The sequence below is a fragment of the Suricata suricatta genome, chromosome 2 (genome assembly GCF_006229205.1).
Source record: "Suricata suricatta isolate VVHF042 chromosome 2, meerkat_22Aug2017_6uvM2_HiC, whole genome shotgun sequence".
Classification (NCBI taxonomy): Eukaryota; Metazoa; Chordata; class Mammalia; order Carnivora; family Herpestidae; genus Suricata; species Suricata suricatta.
Window position 1 is genome coordinate 176410756 of NC_043701.1, and position 23766 is coordinate 176434521.

At 46.0% G+C, this 23766-nt stretch overlaps 1 protein-coding gene across 3 annotated transcripts in view; it reads left to right on the forward strand.

Annotated features, from left to right (window-relative positions):
• WDR11 (WD repeat domain 11) overlaps window positions 1-23766 on the forward strand; it is a 71287-nt gene that overhangs the window by 38895 nt on the left and 8626 nt on the right. For all 3 annotated transcript variants that reach the window (XM_029932698.1, XM_029932700.1, XM_029932699.1), the window contains 5 exons: window positions 771-918; window positions 5136-5242; window positions 5639-5753; window positions 6043-6214; window positions 23302-23410. In XM_029932698.1, coding sequence (XP_029788558.1) covers window positions 771-918; window positions 5136-5242; window positions 5639-5753; window positions 6043-6214; window positions 23302-23410 — 651 coding nt within the window. The remainder of the gene's footprint in view (window positions 1-770; window positions 919-5135; window positions 5243-5638; window positions 5754-6042; window positions 6215-23301; window positions 23411-23766) is intronic.

Sequence of the window (23766 nt, forward strand, 5' to 3'; positions counted from 1 at the left end):
ACTGGAGTGAATTCTATGATTTCATGTCTTGGTGCAGCCCATAGCGCACACGGTAACACCCACATGTCAGCATCCACGAGCGGATGTGTTCATCTACTTCAGCTCCTGAAATTCAAGTGAAGGTAGCACGAGCATCTAGAGAGATCATACTTTTATTTTATGTACACCAAAGAAGATAGACAGAATTCTAGATTTATGGAGTATCCCCATCACCATTCCCATCAGTTTTACAAATAAAAAACTTCAGAAGAATGGTGGGTCAAGGGAAGGCCTCTCTTCTACTGAAGAACGTTCTGCAGCAGAAAGAGGGAAGGTGTCTTGTGTGAGTCTAGGCGACACATGCCTCTGTGTGGGGTTAGTGTTCTCATAGTGTGGCCAGTTGTGTTTTGTTATTGTTTGGGGATTTTTTTTCTTTTTCTTTTTTTAAGAGAAAGCACACATGTAAGTGTTGGGGAGGGGCAGAGAGAGAGGGAGAGAGAGAATCCTAAGCAGGCTCCATGCTCCTCTCAGATCCCAAAGCAGGGTTCAATCCCACAACCCTGGAATCATCACCTGAGCTGAAATCAAGAGCTACCCAGGCACCCCTAATTTGTGTTTTCTTCTTAATAGCTGACCAAGATCAGTTTCAGCCTTTTGTTTTTTATTTTATTTGTTTGTTTTTTGAAATCATTTTGAGCCTCTTGTTAATGCATCTGTTTTTTCGGGCAAGTTAATTAATTGTCACTCTAGGGAAAAGAAATATCTTGATCTTATTTCTCTCTATTCCAAAGCTTGTTGCAGGAGGCAGAAAGCAAATCCGAACTCAGCCAGAACATCTCTGCCCGGGAGCATTTCGTGTTTACCGACAGTGATGGCCAAGTTTATCATCTCACAGTTGAAGGAAACTCAGTGAAAGATAGTGCTCGGATTCCACCAGATGTGAGTCCAGCTCTGGTTAAATCTTCACGAAGAGTTCTTATCAAAGATTTTGTTGACTCCATATCCAGTGAAGCCGTAATTAAGTTGTGAAGCTATTTCAGAAAAGTTTAATGTAAATAATAAACTTTGCTATTTAAGGAGATACTGTCACTGATAATAAACTTATACAGCTGGAGAATAACATTGTCACTACTTAGATTAAATACTTACTACGTACTACTTAACTTTTATCCCCTTAATCCATAAGGAATTATTTCCATTTTATCGGGGATAAGACTGAGGGATGAAAGTAATTTTCCCAGCATCACCCAGCATAGTGGCGTGGTAGTTCCGAACTCAGGTCCGTCGGCTGACTCCAGGGTCTCTCCTCTTTCCATTTCAGGCATTACCCTGAAGGACTTGACTTACCGTCTAGCATTATTTTGGGGTAATAGTGATCAGGTTGTAAGTGCAGTAGTGTTATTAATATTGACTAATCTATGTATCTCCTTCTGTGACCTTGTGAGACCCTCTGAGGTTCTCTACTTCACAATTTGTGTCTGCATGCATCTCATAGGTTGTTTTTAAGGGCTAGATTAAGAAAATGTGTTTGTTAACTAATACTATTATAACAGTTAAGTGGAGGCATGAGATAATGGCACAAAATATGTCTATTTATTTAAAATTGTTGTCTAAAAATGGAATGTTTTAGTTGAATGCCAACCCTCATCTTTTGCAGGTGGCTCAGAGTCTCACGGGTCATAGTCAGGATGTCGGCCGGGGTGGAGGGTCCATTTCCAGATGGCTGACTCATGTGGCCATTGCAAAATAATGCTGGCTATGGACGATTGGCCTCAGTTCTTCCTTGTGGGGACCTCTCTACGGGGCTGTGTGCCTTCCTCCAGAGCAAGTGGCCCAAGCGAGAACACAGAGAAGGCTCCAGTGTCTTTTAGGACCTGATCTGAGAAATCACACTCCACCATTTCCTTAATGTGGTTCATGGGGTCAGTCCTGTTCATTGTGGCATCATGGAGGGCCACAAGGAGGATTAGTGGGGCCTCGTAGAGGCTGCTGCCACATCTTCCTTGTGAACAACATGAAAAGAGTTGAGGCAAAACAACCCTCTCTCCCAAAAATGGGAACTAACAGTGAAAGTACTTTTCAAACCAGTTTCATTTTTACTATCATATACAACAGGTCATACTTGAGACTTAGTAATGTCTGTTTTGAACCGTCTCCAGTTGTCACTAGTTTGAAATGATGCAGGGGTGCCTGGGTGGCTCTGTCGTTTGAGTGTCTGACTTTGGCTCAGGTTATGACCTCACGGTTCGTGGGTTTGAGCCCTGTGTCAGGCTCTGTGCTCACAGCTCAGAGCCTGGAACCTGCTTCGGATTCTGTGTCTCTTTCTCTCTCTGACCTCCCCCATTCACAGTAGTAATGCGAATGTGAGAGATTGATACTCGGTGCTCATAACGGGAAAGTAACTTACTGTAAGTGCGTAGAAAGGAACACCACTGAGGAGTGTAGACGGATTTGCCGTGTCACGTAGCTGTCCTGTGGAGGCTGTCTGCTGTCGGGTAATCTAGAAAATTCCTCCTCTAGAAGCCCAGGGAAGCCCCATCTCCCTCTTCCAGTGCCACCTGCAGGCAGCGCCGTCTACTTTTGTGATGTGGACAGAGACGCAGTCCAGTCATTGTTTGAGATGCCAATTCTTCCTTACCCTAGAAAAAGTTTAAAATGTCTGGATATTCGACACAAGTTTTCCTTTTAAAAGTATTTCTTTCAAGATGATAGTTGTGCCTTAGGGCTTTTAAGATTCCGCCTCCTTCTGTGAGGTCTGAAGTACGGGGCTGGCCAGTCTCCATCTGCCCGCCGGGTCCTCCTGTCCCCTGGCTGGAAGCGGCTTGTGGTGGGGTGACCAGCCTCAGACAGATCCAGCCTCTGCTGAAACGAGCCCATGTTTTAGAGCAGTTTGGTTTTAGGGAAAGGGATTTGATTTGAGCATCTTCTTGATAATACACGTGGAATTGGTTCATTATGTTTATTTTCTGAAATTTAAAAATTTCATCATATGGAATTTAGGCAGGGTTTTGATTGCTTGTTTTAATCTAATATTTATTACCCTCCTCCCAAATGTGAAGTATTAAACATTTGCTCTGAGTTGGCCCTTAAACTGTAGTGTATATACAAATGGCAAAAAGAAAAGGAAAGTTTGGCTTATTTTAAATTATGGAGTGTCTGTAGTTGATTGTCTTCATTCACAAAACTGGAATAGTGGGAGAGAATGAATGGCTCTGCTCTGTGGCCAGCCTTCCTTCTGATCTTTTGAACATCTTATTTTATAGACAGGAACCTAACAGTGTCCATTAGTAATACTCGGTTGAGTTTTAATCTTATGTGTAGTTCTCTTGGGATTATTTGGAGCCACAAAGTGACTTTATGCTCCATCCTCCGAAAGCACCTTAGTGTCTCCATATGGTTCGCATCCCACCAATAAACTCTTAGGTAGAAAGATCTGGATTGTTTAATTATATGGTTGTAGTAATATGTCACTTATAATTCTAAGCTGATTTCTGAGCTTAAATTTCAAACTTTTGTTTTAATTTTTAGAGTTTAGAAAGTAAGATTATAAAATGTGGAAGTTTTCAAACTAAAAAGTAAATTTAAAGGCAATTTTTTTTTTAAGTTATTTACTTTTGAGAGAGAACATGGGTGAGAGGCAGAGAAAGAGAGAGGAAGAGAGAATCCCAGGCAGGCTCCAAGGCTCCACACTGTTACCATAAACCCTGAGATCATGACCTGCGCTGAAATCAAGAGTTAGACGCTTACTCAACTGAGACATCCAGGTGTCCCTAAAGGCAAATTCCTAATTAAATATTCAGTTTAATAAGACCTTGGAGTGTTGTTCATACTATATAGAATTCTGTTTATTTAACATAACTCTCTTAAGTTTTTTATTATTGAATTCTTTAAAATACTCTTTTTTTAAGTACACTCCATGCCCGTATGGAGTCCAATGCAGGGCTTGAACTCATAACCCTGAGATCAAGACCTGAGCTGAGATCAAGAGTTGAATGCCTAACTGACTGATTCACCCAGGTGCCCCTAAATTCATTTTTAATCCAGCCTTTTTTTAAATTTCTTGATTAGCACTAGGATTTCTGCAGTATTTGACATGTGGGCCAGTCTATTAATTTGGCCCATCTTGAGCTGTCTACTTCTTGCTATGGATAGCATGAGAATGAAGCATGTGGATTTCTATTTTTATTTTGTTTTGTAATTGTAAAAGGAGATTTAATAAATAGGGAAATAATTAAGCAATAATATGACTTGATAGTAACATGTGTCGACTGTTTACTGTGTAGCAGGCATTGTTCTGAGCCCTTTCCTGTATAAATTCACTAATACTAATAGGAACTCCTCAAGCTTCTTGAGCTTAACCTCCTTTCTCCGTAATAAATCCAAGATGCAGGAAGATTAAGTGGATGTGCCCCAAAGCACACGCCAAATCTAAGTGCCGAAGCTCAGCTCCAAGCCCAGACAGCTGCCTCCAGAGCCCGGGCTCCAGGGTCTCCGCTGCGCTGTCAGGCTCATTCCAGCTGCCGGCTGCTCTCCCCGCCTGGGAGTCACCACAGCAGTGTTCCCTTCTTTTGTCTGGGTCTCCAGGGTGCTTCTTTGCAAAGCCTTCTGTGAATTCAGATCGTGCAGTCCCCTTTAATCTGCAGTATCTTTCTACCTCCATTAATCCAGAAGGTCTACGTGACGCTCTGGGTCCTCGTTTCCATAGAAAAACTGCCCCACAATCAGTATGAAACAGCTTGGAGTTTGCTCTGGAATAGACTGGTTTATCCTTTTGCAGGGAATGATATGTCAGAGACCAGAGCTCTCTGAAAGAGGTTTCCTTCCTTCTCTTTATTTCTTTTAATTTGCTTTCTATGAGGTATTTCTTCCTCAAAAGATATCTTTTCTCTGTACATTTAGTTCAGGTAACTTAATGTCTGTCCAGTTGAAATCTCCTGTTTCTTCCTAGTTGAAACTGATGAGCCAGGTAGGTAGCTCTCGCAGTGTCCCAAGTCTGTTGTGGGCGATGGCGTTCATACTAAAGCAAAGCCATTTGTAGGTCAGTTTTATTAGAATATCTGTATTATTTTATCACATTTATTAAGTAAAAACAGTTCTCTGATTTGATGGCTTTTAAGTAGTGAAAACCACGTGTGTTTGTTGCTGCTGTTTTCTAGGGAAGCATGGGCAGCATCACCTGCATCGCCTGGAAAGGCGACACGTTGGTTCTTGGAGATGTGGATGGAAATGTAAATTTTTGGGACTTGAAAGGCAGAGTATCCAGGTATGATTCAAGAATACAGGATTATTTGGTTAAAAACAGAGCAACTTCTTGATACTTTGTGATATGGTAAGTAGGATCAGTAAACATGACCAAGTGTAGCTTGGACCCTTGGGTCTCTCGTCACTGAACTTGGGAGGAAGGGCCTTGGACCAAGCTCTGGGTCATTCGTTGGAGACACTTCGTCTGTAGGCAGAAGTGCCGAGACATTATTCCAGTTGTTATGAAAGGACGGACCCTTTCCATCAGATGGGGCCTCTGTTCCTCCCAGAAAGCAAAGCGGTTCTCACGTCACTAGACCTTGTCAAAAACAGTCCTAGAAAGAGTCATTGGACGTAGTTTCTGGTGACAAGATATTACCTTGCTTCATACTGGCGTTTTGTTTTTGTGTGCCCTCAGAGGAATACCTACACACCGCAGCTGGGTGAGAAAGATTCGTTTTGCCCCTGGTAAAGGAAACCAAAAACTAATAGCGATGTACAGTGACGGTGCGGAAGTGTGGGACACGAAAGAGGTAGGCTCAGCCCCGTGAGGGGGCTCTGAATCCAGGCGTCTGGCCACAGGGGCTGTGTTCTCCTCCTCCTCCTCCTGAGATGGAAGGGAAGCCTATATAATGGGTTTATCAAGCTTCTCAGAGCAATTTCTTGTTTATCCTTGGAATCTGTAAAATGCAGCCTGCATATGGAAAGTAGATTGCCAAAGACTGGTCAGGTTCAACTTGCACTGGTCTTTGCCACAGGCACTGTCTGTGATAAACACCTTCCTTCTCTCTCTGAAAACAACAACCACATTCACTCTGGTAGGTTCAGATGGTGAGCAGTTTGAGAAGCGGAAGGAACGTGACCTTCCGGATACTGGACGTGGACTGGTGCACTTCCGATAAAGTGATCTTGGCGTCGGACGACGGCTGTATCCGCGTCCTGGAGATGTCCATGAAGCCCACGTGCTCGAGAATGGATGAGCAGGAGCTAACCGGTATGGGTGGCCGATGAAGGGTCTGTGACGCCGGCCTTTATTCCGCACGGGCTGCTGTCCTCCAGAGGGAGAGCTGCCTGTGTTTCATTTCTTACTAACAATCTGAGTGTAAGGAAATGCATGAACTTCAAGCCTGAGTGTTTTCACCACTGAGGTGCTGGGCTCTGTAACGGCAGAGGTCAGTCATTGTCTGACTCTGGTTTGGCAAGGGCCCCTTCTCTGACCCTGTGCAGAGTGCTTTGTCAGCAGATCACAGGTGTTTACATAAAAGCGATTCACTTAGAATTCAGGAGACCTCATCAGAGGACGGGAATCTAGTGGTAAGGTGCTGCGGGCTTTTCGCGATGAGCTTGGTATCTTTTGCAGGCATGTGTCCCTGCAGGGTGCCTGGCTGGCTCCGGAGGTAGAGCATGTGACTCTTAATCTCCAGGGTCGAGAGTCAGAGCCCATGTTGGGCATAGAGATTACTTAGAGAGAGAGAGAGAGACAAGGAGGTGGGGGAGGGAAGGGGATAGAGAGAGAAGGAGAGAGAGAGAGAAAGAAAGAAAGGCGTATTAGAGGAGAAGGGGGCGAGCATGTATCACAGAAAAGGTACTTTGGAAAGGACAGTGTTCTGACTGTCGTGAATTTTGATGCCTATCTTAAGACTTGTTAAATGGCCAGTCAAGGTTAAATAAGATGATTGCGCAATTGTACCTTTTCTTTATGGTGGTTTTTAGATTGTTTTTTTTTTTATCAGAATGAAGAATGTTTTAGGAACTCTAACCTTTGTGGCTGAAAAAAGAATGGGATTGTGAAAGTACCCGTGTCAATTGGACAGGCAGCTTGTGTCCAATGAAATACAGTGTTCATCCTTAGAATGAACTTTGGAGACAGACAGACCTGCTCCTAGTTGGAGCGAAGCAGGAAGCGTCCTGCACGGAGCATTCTCGGGGCGCCCCGGTGGTGTGGCTCCGGGCTGCTGGTCTGTGCAACAGTTCCTAAGACACTGGTTTAGTCACTTGCTGAGTTCCGGCCTAGAGCTGGCAGCTCTGGGAACTGTCTGTACCTCTGCAGGGTCAGTCTTTGGCACCTTGAGAGACGATGGTGTTTTGAAAACCTGCCCTTGGACCTTGTGTTCCTGCTGGCGGCGCTCCCAGTGTGCTGCAGATGCGGATGCGGCCGGGCTCCCTCTGAGTTCTCCTAGGTGCACTTTGTTTCTGTCGCGTCCCCACCCCTGCCACCGCTGCTTCTGTGTGACTGGCTGTGCCACCTGCCGAAGCCAGGAGTCAGCATTGTGTGCCCACCTCTGTCCTTGAGACGTCTGCCCGCGCTACAGCCTGGTGGTGCCCCCTTCCTTCCAGAACACACCTCACGTCCCTGCGGAAATCGAGGGAGCTTCAAGATGGCTTTCCTTCCGATTTAGTTTATAGTTCCAGGTTAAAGAGGTGTGCCAGGATAATCTCAGTGTTTGGAAGGCTTTTCAGTCACATTTAGTTTAAAATTTGAGTCTGCCAGAGCCAGGTGGCTTTTTCTTAAAGTGACTGCAGAATTGGAGCCCGTCCTTAACACCGTACTTCAACAACTGACCTGCGGGCAGATTTTAGATTACCTTCTCTTTTAAAGTTTTCCTAATATTAAAAAAAAAATAATTCCTACCCAGTCTCTAGTGATGCACCCTCAGCCCGAAAGGGAAAGTTTTTAACGTAGTAATGGGGAAAGGTCAATGTTGACCTGTAAACTAAGAACAACAGTCGGCACACGTTAAGGAAGAAAAACTGCCTGCAGTGTAAATGCGGACTCAGCAGGAAGAGGTCTCTGTTTACCTCTAGATACGTGCTGTCGTGGTCTGGGAAAATTATGTTTGATACATTTGCATTTTGGAGAATTAGAAATATAGTCTGGACTTCTTGGTATGGGATAAAAAAGTCATTTTAGGTCATATGCAGTGACATATTTAATAAAACTTTTTTAATTCCCCATAATAACAAGTAGAGAATATCCTAGAAACTGGTTCAGATTTGTCGGTTTTCTTAGAACCGTTAGGTAGTCCTCTCCCCCTGCCCCCCATGTTGACGTTTGCCCGACCCTCCCCACCTCAGGAAGCGAGGAGCTCAGACAGATGGAGATGAGGAGCCCTGGTTTTGACTTGGAGAACCTCTGTCTGCTGCCTTATTTATCAGGGTCATAGAGTGGCATAAAAACAATCGTAAGACTGTGTGTCGGCTTCTGGAAGGATCTAGGAGTGTGGCGCTTGTTTACTAACGTTCCAGTTGGATGCAGTAAATCGAGTCGGTGCGGTGTCACGGTCTGCAGTCCTCCTGGCCGTGCGGGCCACTGCTGGACGACACGCTTCTCCCGAGGGAGCACACGTAGAATGAGGCTTCCTACGGTCAGGTCTAGACACAAGCCCTGCCTCTCTGTCTGCCTTTGCTTTCTAGTCATTTCCAGTGGTTTCCATCTGGGGTATTTGGAAATGTGTCACGACTTGCGGGGGCTGTGGGGAGTCTGGGGTTACTGACCACTGCGCAGTGCAGGGAACAGTCCGGACGATGGGAATGGCAATAGGGTTCCTTGCTGCCCCGCCCCCCCCATTGCGTCATAGTGAGAAACTCACCAAGGTGGGGCCCCCTTCTGCCCACACTGCCTGCTCACCTCGCCACCCGCCGCTACCTGCACTCGGTGGAGGAGCGCCTTCCCCCTGCTCTTCCCGGCCCTGGGCCCTGCCGTGTTTGCTGCGCTGCTGTCACACAGGCAGCCTGCCATCCGGGCGCGCTTCTGTCTGACACCTCGGACGGCTGTAGCCCAGACCGAGCAGAACGCGGGAGACAGAGGATTAGTGCTGCCAGCCACCTTTCTGTCCTGGACTGTCATTTGCAGACGTGACCGAGCTCTCACCGGTGACCTTCTCCAGCTGCGAGGTGTCACCTGTTATTTTCGCACAGCTGATCTTTGCCCTTGAGAGGAAAGGTCGGAGGGAGTGCAGGTCACCTGCGATGTGTTCATGCCCTTGGGGATGCTGTCCACAGTGTTTCGTTTTGGAGAAATAACACATTTGTTTTTAAAAACCAGACGTTTCCCTCCGTTTGCTCCGACTTGGTAAATGTCTTGCGTACGTTACATAAAAACTGTGGAGTGCTGCTTCCTACGAATGCTCTCTTGTATCATTTCATTGTCCACTGATTAAGAAACTACCACTTAACGTGGAAACTTTCTCTGTTTCCAAGCTTAATTTGCACCGTTAAGTTTTTGTTTCCTCACATGGACAGTTTCCAAACATTTTGTAACCTAATGCCAGCAACCACTGCCATCTGAAAGTGACAGGGGCCGACCTGAGAGCTGGAGGGCGACGTGGCCGTTGTCCAGGAAGGATGAGTGGAGAGGGAGAGCGCTAGGTGAACCCGCCTTCATCCCTTCTGGGGCCCGTTCTAACGGTGCTGTAGGTGTGTAGGTGGGTCTCATTCTTACCAGAGTGTAAAAGATAAACTTTACTGAGCGGAAAAAAAAATTTTAATGTTTCCTAACAACAGAAACTATGAGCAAAGCAAAATAGAAATGATAACCTGGGAGAAGGTATTCCAGGTCTTTAAAAGACTACCCACAGAGAAGAAAAATATATATATACCAATGGCCCTTAAATACATGAAGAAATGCTCAACTTTATTCCTAATAAGAAAAATACAAATTAAAATGACACTAAGAAGCTACTTTGCCCCGGCCCGCGGGGTCTTTCAACAGGAACCTGGAGGAGGGAACGGGTGAATGGATGGGACAAGAGACACAAAGAATGAGAGCAAGACAGGAGGTCTGATCAAGCTCTAACGTTTATTCGAGGAGGCTGATTATATACACAAGCAAGGGGGGAAGAAAATGCAGGTGAAGGAAGGAATGCAGTGGGAAACACAAGGTATCAGGGACCTGCTAACAAATGTTGACAGATGGTAATCTTAGTTCCTAGGACCAACAGGTATTTACGACTCTCCAGGAACTAACAGTTATTTACGACCGGTTTGCTGCTTATCTAGCTGTAACATTCCACCAGAGTTAATACTGTTTTAACTTTTCCACCAGAGTTCTTTAACTCCTTCCTTGGCTCCCGGCGTCTCCTCCCTTTTAATTTAATTTTTAGATGAGGTGATTGGCAAGGTAAGAGGAGACTTCTTGATTTCTTGCCTCTAGGGCAAGTGGCTTTAACCAGAGAGGGGAGGTAGTGACCTGAATCCTCTGTGGTTTAGTTGGAAGCCCTTAGTGTCTTTTTGGGAGGAGAGGCAGGGCTGGAGTTTTTTAGGTAGGACACCAACCTCTATGCAATTCAGGTATACCTCTCAGGGGACTCAAAGATGGACCAATGGGTCTCCCCCTGCAGTGCTCAGCCTTGCACCCCTGTCTGGTGCCGACACCCACCGGTGCGCATAGTTCTGAGCTCTATGCAGTTTTCGTAGGAGTATTTTCATCCTCAGGTTCTGCCAAGCCTCTGTCGGCCAGATCAAGTCTATGATAATATACTTCTAGAGGTTTTGATGCCAGGGAGTCAATTTGTTGTTTTATGAAGTTTATAATCCTATTAAATACAAAGGGTCCCAAGGCGACCAATAATAAGATGCTAATCAAGGGTCCCACAAGGGGCATCAAAAGGGAGAACATGGAGGATTTCCACCAATCATCAGCAGCGGCAGAAAATTTTTGTTTTTGTAGCTCAACGTGGAGTTTGTGCAGCTGCTGGACTCGTGTGTCCACAAGGCCGGATTCATTAATGTAGAAGCAGCACTCTTCCTTGAGGAACAGGCAGGTCCCTCCTTTTTCAGCGGTAAGAAGGTCCAATGCACGGTGGTTCTGCAAGGCAACTTGGGCAAGAGAAGCTCTCTGTTTCTGTAAGGAGGCCAGGGACTCAGCGGAGGCCTCAACCGCCATGGCAAACTGGTGAGCAAGTTTGGAGGTAGTAGAGAGAGAGTGCCCCAAGGCTCCGCCGGCCAGCCCAGCGGCGACCAGAGACACCGGCTACCAAGGGGAGGAAGGCGGCACATTTTGGCATTGATTTAGGGGGTGAAGGTATGTTCCACCCCAAATATTCAGCACGGGTAAGGATTGTCAGCTGAGGTAGGAATGTCACGGGAAGGCATAACAATCCAGGACTGACGGTGTTAGAGAGGTTTTCTGAGAGAGTGCCATTGCACCAGAAAAGGAACCCTTCGGGGGCCGTTAGTGGCTGTTTAGGTGAGGCAGTCTGACTGCACAGACTGCTGCTGGCGTTATAGTAACAAAATGAGAACTGTTGCTGAAGTGGGTTGGGAAATAAGGACACGTCAAAAATGGGAGGAGGGGAAGGGAACAGGTCGTTGGAGGTATTCAGGGCAGCGGGGTAAGGAACGGCAGTTAAGGGAGGGCGTCCCAGTGCTGCGCACAGGAAACAGGCAGAGATGTTGCCGAGGCCCGTAGCGTTGATTATTGACAGACCTTCTCGCAATAGGGACAGCCAAGAGAAGGGCTGTGGGGGAGAAAGCTGTGACTGTATACGGGCTTCTGTTTATTGGATTTCTGCGTGGACAGTGGTCTGAACCTGAACATAGGATCTCCAGATGTAAATATGGCTACTAGGCCAGGTTGCAATACCAGACATATACATGGCTCCTTTGACTGGGGAGGTCCATCGTGGATCCAGTGGGTCCCAAATGACCCAGGTATATCCTATGGGTGTCTTAAAAAACGTATCCCCCTTGTATTGATTAAGAATAATATCAGAACTTCTAAGAGTCCTAGCAGAGTGGATGTTACAATAATAATGACAGCCCACGTTTTTCTCTCGCCAATAGTTTTTGCAGTTATAATGGGTCTGATCGAACAAGAAGCAGAGTTTCGGATCTACCTTTTTTGGCACTGCCTGAAAGTCTGAGAAGTTTAGCATAATGGGGGAAGAGCACCCGGAAGTCGGGCAGTCAGTGGTGGCAAGAATTTCACCAAACCTCTGAGTTTCAGCATAGTTGGTCCAATTTTCAGTCATGTAAAAGCGCCAGGCGAAGGGGGATGTGGGATTAGCGGACAGGGTCTTAATCTTGAATATGTTCCATAGGATCGTCACAAGCAGGAGCCGCAGCACTGTCTGGTTCATCTGGATCATCATTTTTATCTGCGGGAAGAAAAGACAGGTCGTTCTCAGGAGGCAATTGCCCCCTGGGGTGATTTTGTTATTTACTCTTTTTACTAATTTTTCTGGCAGCCATCTGGCCGTTTTTTTCTTTTTTGTCATAAATGCAGGCTGCGACTCTCCCCCAGATAAGGACTGGATCTGGTCCATTCCGCTTGTGGGTTAGGAGATCTTTCCACATAACTGTGGCAAAGTCTTTCTTAGTTTCTGGATGCCAAAGTCGATCGGCTGCAGATTTGCCGTGGGCATCCAGGCTAAGGAAATTGATGACAAATAGAGCATGTGGTGTAGGATGTTGTTGGGGGACCCTTTCTGTGGGTATAATTCCCCCTTCTTTAATTTGTCAAGGGTGTTTTTAATAGTTTGATGGGCACGCTCAACAATACCTTGACCTTGGGGGTTATAGGGAATGCCAGTAACATGTTTGATTTGAAGCTGCTTACAAAAGGTTTGAAAATTGTGTCCGGTATACCCGGGGCCACTGTCCATTTTAATGACCTTGGGCACGCCCATGATGGAGAGACAGGTGAATACTTGAGCTATAACATTTTTTGAGGCCTCTCCAGTATGTAGCGAGGCGGAGATGAACCCACTGACATGGTTACATGAAAGTATCTAAGTTTACCAAATTCTGGAAGGTAGGGGACATCCATTTGCCAGATTTCATTGGGGGTTAATCCCCTGGGGTTTACACCTATATGAGGGGTGGGTAGGAGGGTGACACACGCAGGGCAACTTTTAACAATTTGGCGTGCCTGTTCATGTGTGATTTTAAAAAGTAAACATAGGGTCTGTGCATTTAAATGATGAAGGGCATGACCCTGTTGAGCTGCTCCGACTGAAGAGGAGAGAACTGGGAAAACTAAACGAGTGGTGTTATCAGCGGAAGCATTTCCTTTGGAAAGGGGGCCAGGTAGGTCAGAATGGGCTGGAAGGTGGCCAATAAAAAAGGGTTGTGTCCTGGAGGTAATTAATTGTAGTTGGGAAAAGAGCGGGACAGCATTAGTAGAAGGCTTAATATAGGGAACTGTTTCAAGGATTGGGACCAATTGTGCGACGTATGCACTGTCGGTATACAGGTTGAAAGGAAGGTTGGGCAATTGTTGAAAAACTTGCATTAGGGCAAACAGCTCTATGAGCTGAAGCGACTGATATGGGGAGCGAACCCATCGACCACATAGGCAGCATTTCCATTGGAAGAACCATCGGTAAAAACCACAAGGGCATTGGGCAGGGGTTGATGTGCAGTATTTTTAGGGAAGATGAAAGGGTGGATTCTAGCAAAGTGGAGTAGCCTGTCGGCAGGATAATGGTTGTCTATGTCTCCTAAGAAGGAGGAACAAGCAACAGGCCAATCATTGGTGGTTTGTAAAAGTCACCGGAGTTGTGTCCCTGTGTATGGAATAATAATTTTATCGGGGTCCTTGCCAAAGTATTGGCGGCTTTGTTCCTGTCCAGTAAGGATACGTTCAGCAACCAGAGAGGCATAGGGTGCGAGGACCTTGGAGGGAGATGCTGGCAAGTGGACCCAGAGAAGGGGGGCTTGTTGCCATAAAACCCCGGTAGGTGTATGTGAGGTAGCACAGATAATGAAAAGAAGGGGGTCCTCATATGATATAAACTGAACTCCCTGATTGCGAATGGCATTTTCTACGAGATGCAGTGCACTCCTGGCTTGAGGTGTTAAGGAATGGGCGGAGGAGGGGTCAGGGTCTCCTTTGAGAATTTCAAAAAGTGGTTTGAGCTCTCTGGTGGTGAGTTTGAGGTAGGGTCTAATGCAATTTATATCTCCTAGCAGCTTTTGAAAATCATTAAGGGTTTTTAGATGACCGACCCGCAGAGTTTTTGTGTAGTGACCTTGTGATGGCAAAGCTCAAAGCCAAGCCGAGGTAGAAATAAGGATCCTGAAGCTGAATCTTATCAGGGGCGATCTCTAGGCCTTTGTTGGCTAATTGGCGGGTCAACTCCTGGCAGCAAAGAAGCAATTGAGAGCCGTCAGGTCCAGCCAGTAATATGTCATCCATGTAGTGAATGATACAGAGGGAAGGCCAAGAGTTTCGCAGGGGATCAGTCGTCTGAGCAACAAATTTCTGACAGAGGGTGGCGCTGTTGGCCGTACCCTGAGGTAGGAAACGCCACTGAAAGTGCGGCATGGGTCCTTTAAAATTAACAACTGGCAGGCTAAAGGCAAAGCGTTGCCTATCTTGGGGATGTAAGGGGATTGTGACAAAACAGTCTTTGACTATTTTGAAAAAGCCCTTTGGGCTGACTACGGGGCTGGGCAGCCCTGGTTGTAGAGCCCCCATGGTAAACATGGTCTTGCTGATTTCTCTTAGGTCCTGTAGGAGTCTCCATTTACCAGATTTCTTTTTAATGACAAAGATAGGGGTGTTCCGGGGGAAGTAGTGGGCTCAATGTGTCCTGCAGCAAGCTGTTCCGGTACTAACTCTGTAGCTGCAGCCAGTTTTTCAGTAGTCAAGGGCCATTGATCAACCCAAACAGGATCGTGGGATTTCCAAGAAATCTTGTCTGCATGGGGTACAGGCATATCAGTGGCCATTAGGATAAATTCTGAGAGCCTAAGCTGAGGCGGTCATCATTGCTTTTTAATTTGATAGGTTCCTTTATGCCTTGAGAGTATTTCCCTAAGCCTTGCCCGGGACGAAAGCCCTGATTTAACATCTGACGAGTGATAACCTCATTTGGACTGCACATGATTAGTTTTAGTTGGGCAAGGATGTCTCTCCCCCAGAGATTAACGGCAAATTAGGGACTACGTATGGCTGTACAGAACCTGTATTGCCTTCCTCGTCAGCCCAGGTAAGAACCTTTGAACTCTGTTGAGGATTGGATGTTTGCCTTATGCCCTTAAGATGAGTGAAAGATGCCGTAAGGGGCCAGGAAGAGGGCCAGTACTTATCTAAATTACGGTAGAATCAGCTCTTGTATCTATGAGTCCTTCAGAAGTCTTACCATCTAGTTTTAGTTTAAGAAGGGGTCTATCTTGAGTGATCTGCTGGACCCAATAGGTATCTGAGGACCCAAAGTTATCTGTGCCTCAGAGGGCCCGGAGGGATCGGTGTTTAGAATGAGGAAGGAGAAGCAGGAGCAGTTGGGCAATCCTTTGTCCTGCGGTGACGGTTAGGGGACCATAGGTGACAGAAGCTAGGATCTTTATCTCCCCTGTGTAATCATTGTCTACGACTCCGGTGGGAATAGTGAGTCCCTGCAAAGTAGAACTAGCCCGATCCACCAGAAGCCCAAAAGTATCAGGTGGTAGGGGGCCAGAGACTCCAGTGGGCAGGACCTGTGTCCCCATTTCAGGGATTAAAACTGTTGTGGTGGAGGAACAGAGGTCCAATCCTGCGCTGCCTGAGGTGGCTCGCAGGAGGTTATTGATGGTTGATTTTGGAGAGAGGAGGGGGGGACAAACCTGATAGCCCCAGGGGTTTGTCCCGGATGAGGGGCCAGGGGCTGGCCCCGTTGGAAGTTTCCCTGCCTTTGTGTGAGGGGGTTTCCGAGGGCGCCTGTCCTAGAACGGCAATCAGAAGCCGAGTGCCTTCCTCGCTTACATTTTGGACAGAGGGTGGAGGGAGGAGGCCGAGGTGCTCTCGGGTTGGTGCACTCCCTAGAGAAGTGTCCTGTTTGTCCACAATTAAAGCAGGCTTTGGAGGTGGGAGTGGAAGTTCTTAGGGCAGCGTCAATGGCCAGCCCCATGGTGTGGGCAGTTCCAATGCCTGCACAGAGTCTAATGTAGTCTGAGAGTTCTCCTCGCTGATAAGGGCGAATAGCAGCCTGACTGGCAGGATTAACGTTTTCAAATGCAAGATGTTTAATAAAGGCACTGTCCGTTTCCTCTTGCCCCACAAGCCTCTCGGCGGCGTCCTGGAGCCTGCTCACAAAGTTACTGTAAGGCTCATCAGGGCCTTGCCTGATTTTAGCAAGGGAGGTAGTGGCCGACCCATTAGGTGGGAGTCGTTTCCATGCTTTGAGGCCAGCGCACTGTACCTGTGCCAGAAGCCCTGGAGGAAATTTGGCCTGTTTTTCATTTGTGTCATAGGGGCTCCTCCCCAAAAGCTTTTCTCTAGTCCAGGCCTTTGAGGTTCAGTTTTCAGAATTACGGGTAGCTGTCTCTCGACAATTTTCTGCAAACTCAGTTCTCCAAAGGACATAATCCCCTCCACGTAAAGTGGCACGGGCAAGAAAATTCCAATCATTGGGAGTGAGCCAATTTTCACTCAGATTGTCATGTAAAGAGAGCGTAAAGGGAGCTGTAGGACCATAATTGGTTACTGCTGCTTTAAGTTCTTTTATGTGTTTAAACCCAAGGTGTCGATACCGTTGCTGTCTAACAGCTTCTTGCTCAGGGTCATTCCTAGTCTCATTACCGGAGGCATCATCATCAGTTTGGGCTACCTCGTCCTCCCCCTCGTCAGAGGAATTATTGTTGGCTTGTTCCTCCGTACTTTGAGTGGTATCGGGAGCATTAGTGGAGTGAGAACGGGTAACAGGGAAAGCCAATAAGGGTTTTCGGACCTTTTGAGGTTTTGGTTTCACTTTTGCAGCGCTCAGAGCGGCCGAGAATGTCAGAGATTGTAATTCAGAATCGAGCGCTCTAAGCTCCTGGAGCAGTTCTAACTGTTTTTTCTTTTCCTCTATTAACTTTCTGAAAGAGGCTGTCTTTTGGGTTAAGGCTGCTGTAGCTTGAGTAGTGTATTCAAAGGAATCGGCCAGGTCTAATATCGGGGCGCAAAAAGCGGGGGCTGTGGCATAAGGCAGTGGGTAGGAGACTGAAGGCAACCAGTCAGGATTACAGTACTTAATGGTCTTTTCCTCCAGAGAAGCAGTTTCTTCAGGGGCAATGTGATCATCAGGGCTTGTTTTAGAGAGCTGTGCCACTGTATGTAAAATTGGGTAGAGTTGTGGGGGCGGGGGGACGGATTCCTCGGGAGGGGAATCCATGGAGGTTTTAGGGGCTGTTTCATTGAGTGAGGGCATTTGAATAGAGACTGAATCACAGACAGAGGGGGGATGGGAGGCCTTTTGCAAGATTTCTTCCCCGTCCTCAATTATCTTTTTTAATTCTGGAGAGAATTTTGAGACCTATAGGATGTCATTAATTAAGTTCCAATAAGAGAATGCCTGGACTGGAACTTTTTCAGGCCCAAAAGTCTCATAAAAGTCCTTAAGACAGTGGCCTACTCTTTTCCATCGTTTTTCATCTATTGTCCCCTCTTGGGGAAACCATGGGCAAATGTCATTGACATAACTAAAAAATCTTACTAAATCTTTCTTTTTAACCCTAGTTCCTCGTGTCCTGAGAGATTCCTTAAAACCTTTTAAGAACAAATCATGCTTGGATAATGCTTGTCTCATAGTGTCCGATTACCCACCCGAATATCCGACGCAAGACAAACAAAGGGACGGGTGCCCCCTCCAACGAGGAGACCAATCAGATGCCCGTCTGGCCGCGTCCCGAAGGAGCTTAGGTGAAGCTTAGCCATAGCGGACTCAGCGTTGTGACCTATGATTGGAATCTATTCCAATACCGCCATAGACTATATGCTTTTCACCACGGTATCGTAGACCAGGCCCACTCGAACTCCGTGGGTTATCTGGGGACTTTAAGAGTGCCCACCCGTGGAGCCACAAACTTGAACCCAGTAGGCAAGCCAGACCGGGCCACGCACTCACTTACACACACACACACCAGAGGCTATAACATTCCCTCCCACAGAGTTTTTACAAACAAGACCGAGACATTAACGGAAAAACACCTAACTGGGCAATCTCTTTCCTTTGCTTACTTCTTTTTACTTCTCCAGATCTGTCTCACAGGCTGATGGCTCTGTGGCAATCACTGTGGATCTTTACTCACTTCCGTACGGAAGTGGCGCTCCCTTGTGGTAGCCCTAATACTTTGTGCCTTGAAAATCCCTATGCTTGTCCCATAATCGTCGCTATTTCTTACCTCTCCAGATCTGTCTCACAGGCGGGCAACTCTGTGGCGATCACTGCGGATCTCCTTACTTCCGTGCTGAAGCGGCGATCCCTTGAAATGCGGCCGTCTTTCTGGGAGCGACATTCATCCGGGCCCTGTACTCTAGGCCTCACAGTTGGGCGCCAATATGCCCTGGCCCACGGGGTCTTTCAACAGGAAACTAGAGGAGGGAACGGGTGAATGGATGGGACAAGAGACACAAAGAATGAGAGCAAGACAGGAGGTCTGATCAAGCTCTAACGTTTATTCTAGGAAGCTGATTATATACACAAGCAAGGGGGGAAGAAAAATGCAGGTGAAGGAAGGAATGCAGTGGGAAACACAAGGTATCAGGGACCTGCTAACAAATGTTGACAGATGATAATCTTAGTTCCTAGGACCAACAGGTATTTGCGACTCTCCAGGAACTAACAGGTATTTACGACCCGTTTGCTGCTTATCTAGCTGTAACATTCCACCAGTTAGTTAATACTGTTTTAACTTTTCCACCAGAGTTCTTTAACTCTTTCCTTGGCTCCCGGCACTACTTCTCACCTATCAGATTAATAAAAATTCGTGAGCTTGAAAACATGCTCTTGCAAGTCTGAGGAAGCCAGCACGCGCAGCAGTGCTCCCGGAGCGGAGCGCTCCCTGGAGGAGGGGGTTTGGCAGTATTTCACAAGACTGCATGTATATTTACCTTGTTACTCAGCAGTTCCCCCACTAAGACTTTACCTTGACCTGTCCACCCATACATGTGACCGTAGCAGAATTTTGGAAAGAATAAATTTGGGAACTTGTGCACAGTGAAGTAGTCTAGTACTAAACGAGAATGAGGGCTATCTCTGAACTGAGGTGGAGCGGTAGGGGGTGGAGAGTGAGCAATGCCAAGGGCAAAGGTGTGTGCAGTCTGCAGATGCTCTTGCTTATTTTACAGAAACAACAACAGCAACACAGAATAATCCAAGAACTAAAGAACATGGTTAGTAATAGGAGGTAGATGGAAAGATGGAGAGAATCGGGATAGGGTGAAACTAGAATGAATACACTAATGTTACATAGTATAGTTTCAGCTTCTGAATCATGTAAATGTAGTGCGTACTCAAAAATACAGGTGGCCCTTGAACAGCATGGGGCTGAGGGCTGTCAGCACCTTGTGCAGTTGAAAATCTGAGTAACTTTTCACTCCCAGAAACTTCCCTGATAGCCTACTGTTGCTGGAAGCCTTACCAATAATCTAGACAGTCGATTAACACATACTTTGTATGTTACATGTATTTATGTGTATTCTTACAATAAAGTAAGCTAGAGAAAAGAAAAGGTTATTAAGAAAATCATAGGAGATTTTCATAAAGCCAAAATAGTTTCATCAAATCATGAGAGAAAATACATTCACAGTATGGTGCTGTATTTATTGAAAAAGATTCATCTGTGAGTGGACCCACATGGTTCAAGGCCATGTTGTTCAGAGGTCAACCGTATAATGAAAACAAGGATGAAAGAAAAAGCAAACTCTAAAACTGGACACAAACCATTGAACCTAACCGTGTAACAAATTGGTAAGAGTAGTTCAAATAACTGAAACTCAGATCTCTGGCTTTGCACCTCAGTGGTTTATACTGAGGACAAAGAGGCGCAAAGGAATTTTGCCTCGAGCGGTGGCTCTAGTCCACTCGTTGACAGCGGCACTAGTAATTCTGAAACTGTTTTGTGCATACTATCAGCTGGAACAAGCCCGTGAATAAATTGCAATTTGGGGGAACCAGGGTTCCTATTGAGGGAAAGGGAGACACAGACTTGGACTGGGGTGTGAGGAGGAAGAACCCTCCAGGAGTGGGTTGGAGTTGGAGATACCAGTATAAATTCATGCCTTTTTGTTCCATATTAGTTCCCTGTTTTAATGTTATTTCCTTATTTCCTTATATCCTGGTTCTGTATACTCATCTCGGGCCTAGAAGCAATGACGTTTCGATGGCTGGGAGCACTCTTAGCCCCCAGATTTGATTTATAAATTCCCTTTCTTGACTGAAAAGAACCAGGGCTCCTTGGACAGTTTATTCCAGGACAGAGGCAAGGAAGTTACAAGATGAGTCTGGGACATTTTGTGTTGCCAGCAACTAAAGAAGGAACTGAAAGACGAATGAGGACCTGTCATAATAGCACAAAGCTAGCATTTAGGGACTCCACTGCCAAGTCTGGGGCGGGCTGAGCATTGCAAAGAATAACAATTATATTGATATCAGTGTTAGATTTTTAAAAAGAAAAAAAATCCATTATTCCGTAGTAATATTCAGAGAGAGAGAGAGAGGAACGAGCGTGGGCAGGAAGCAAAGGTGCACATTTACAGAAGAACGCGGGGTGATAAATGTAGCCAGAATGACGGATTCGAAAGTCACCAGGTCCTGTCCCTAGGGTAATAGTTGATTCAAGCCAGGGTCATCTGCGCCAGACCACTGGCTGGAAGGGTGTCTGGGAATAGGAAGTTCGGTCTCACAGTATCTCACCACGCTCCACCCCACCCGCCCTGTTACCTACTAATTTGTGAAGGGGGAAATGTGCCTTAACTACCAGAGAGCCTGTGGGTTCCCCTTAACTGGATGATCAGATTCAGTGTTAACAGGAGGCCAGCCAACGTGCTCCCTCTAATGGGATGCGGTGGGAAGTCTACAACATCCCTCGTGTCCTGTTCTTGCCGAAAATGTTTGATCGAGTTTGAGATTCACAAATCACAATGGAGACCATTTTCTTTTTTTTCTTTTTGTAATTTATTTTTGAGAGACAGAGAGAGGCAATGCCAGCAGGGGAGGGTCAGAGAGAGAGGGAGACACAAAATCCAAAGACAGGCTCCAGGCTCTCAGCTAGCTGTCAGCACAGAGCCCACAAACCATGAGATCATGACCTGAGCCGAAGTTGGACGCTTAACCAACTAAGCCACCCAGGCGCCCCTAGAGACCATTTTCTAAGGCAATGAATGAACCAGGATTTTCCAGAATGAAAACATTGTACATGACCAAAAACCAAAAAGTGAGAGGACTGTTCTAGATTAGGGGAGACTCAGGAGACATAAGAAGCCAGTGCAGGCAAGGAGCTTTGGCTAGATGCTGGGCTTCCAAAACGAATATACCTGTCAGGATAGGGAGATAACAGAGGTCCTCTGAATATGGACCACAGTTTAAGCTTGGTGGCTCAGTTGGTTTAGCGTCCAACTTAGGCTCAGGTCATGATTTTTTTTTAATATTTATTTATTTTTGAGAGACAGAGAAAGACAGTTTATGAGCAGGGAAGGGGCAGAGAGAGAGGGAGACAAAATCGGAAGCAGGCTCCAGGCTCTGAGCTAGCTGTCAGCCCAGAGCCTGATGCGGGGCTCAAACCCACGAACTGTGAGATCATGACCTGAGCTGAAGTCGGATGCTTAACTGACTGAGCCACCCAGGATCTCGCGGTCCGTGAGTTCGAGCCCTGCGTCAGGCTCTGTACTGACAGCTCAAGGCCTGGAGCCTGCTTTGGATTCTGTGTCTCTTTCTCCCTCTGCCCCTGTCCGACTTCACACACTCTCTCTCTTTTAAAAATAAATAAACATTAAAAAAAAATTTTTTTAAAGAAATATTTCTGACTGAAGACTCTGGGTTCCCTGATCAGTTAGGCATCAGACTCTTCACTTCCAGCTCAGGTCATGATCTCACAGTTTGTGAGCTCGAGCCCCACGTGGGGCTCTGCTAACAGCACAGAGCCTGCTTGGGGTTCTGTCTCCTTCTCTCTCTCAGATAAGTAAAAATCAATTTAAAAATTATTTTTAATTTTTCTGACCATTTTCTGACTTTAAAAATGAAGAGTCCACATAAGATACTTTATCTATGATTTAATTCTTAGCTAACGACATAGGATGAAGTTTTCTAAAGCAGTACTAGTAGAAATGCAATGTGAGCCACATCTGTTAGTTTACGTTTTCTGGTACCCACTTTTAAAAAAAGTTAAAAGAAACAAATAAATAATAAAAATTTTACTTAACCCAGTATATCCAAAGTCTTTTTTCAGCTATAGTCAGTATTAAAAATTACTGATGGGATATTTCACATTTTTGAGTGCTCAATTTCCAAATTCCAGCATGTATTTTACATTAGAACATATCTCAATTCAGAGGACATATTCTCAGCAGAAATACATGTCATTTTTAGATTTTATAAGATTTACAACTGAAAAAGTGGTCACATATCCATCTTCTTCCTAATACACCTAAAAGTTATCTGATGACTGAATCAAGTGCTAGTTTTTATATTTAAGTTAGTTAAAATTAATTAAGATTAATTCATTTAAATTAATTAAGTCCAGAAGAACTGTATGGGTCGAGAGTCCGACGCAGCGGGCTGTGGCAGCTGGCCCACACGCCTCTGCGTAGACGCTGGGGCTCTGGGGCTTCTGCTCCTTTACCCTAGAACGTGTTGAAAACAGGCAGATCTTCTCTGCGTGTCCCCAGTAAGCCAGCTGTTGCACATAGAGGGTTCTAGGGCCCGTGGTCTAGGAAGATAATACTGTTCGAGGGCCACCCTTACAGGTGAGACCTGAGAAAGCCTTTGATCAGAGGTGGCTTAGTGTTGGCTCGAGGTTGACAGGCCAGATTGTATAAATACTGCTTTTAGTATTTCGAAATAATGAGCTTTATTAATGTCTGTTGAGTTTTGTTGTTACATTGACTCTTTTATTCACATAAGATGGGTGTTTTCATACTGCACAGGACAGTTATGTATTAAAAAGGGGAAGAAGGAGATACTGGTCATTTGAACGAAGAGACCCTCCCCACCCCAGCCTGGCTTGTCTGCAAGCAGTGATTACAGCGAGTGCCCTCTCTCAGCTGCCACCAGACTTCTGCTTCGTGTGCTCTCCGTGGGCGTCTCTGTAAACCCTGTAGCTGAAGCTTCGTAGCAGAACTATGAAATTTTACTAAAAGAAAATTTTATTATTAATTTGCTTATTTCTTTTCCTGCCTAGAGCCTGTGTGGTGCCCCTACCTCCTTGTTCCAAGGGCCTCCCTTGCCTTGAAGGCTTTCTTATTACACCAGCCGTGGAGCGGACAGTATTCTCTGGATATTTCTCATGTGTAAGTCCTTACCAGTTTTCCTTTCTTAATTTTTCTTGGGGCTGAAGGGCACCCAGGAAATCAGTGCAGCAGGAGCCTGTCCTCTGGGACTTCAGAGGATTGGACCCATAAAGATGAGCCGAGGCAGGCACACTGAAAGAATCCCTGATGTGCCTCTCGTTCCCACCCTCCTGGGGCCTTCGGGGAGTGGGGGCATGTGGGCCGCTGGGGTACATGAGTGGCTTTCTGTGGTTGTGGTCTGAATGCGGGCTGTGGTATGATCAGTGTGAAGATGGCCAATTAGGCCAAGAGGAATTTGAAGCCAGGCTTCAAATCCTTTTTAAAAGCAGCAAGAATAGGCTGACTGCAGAGGCATT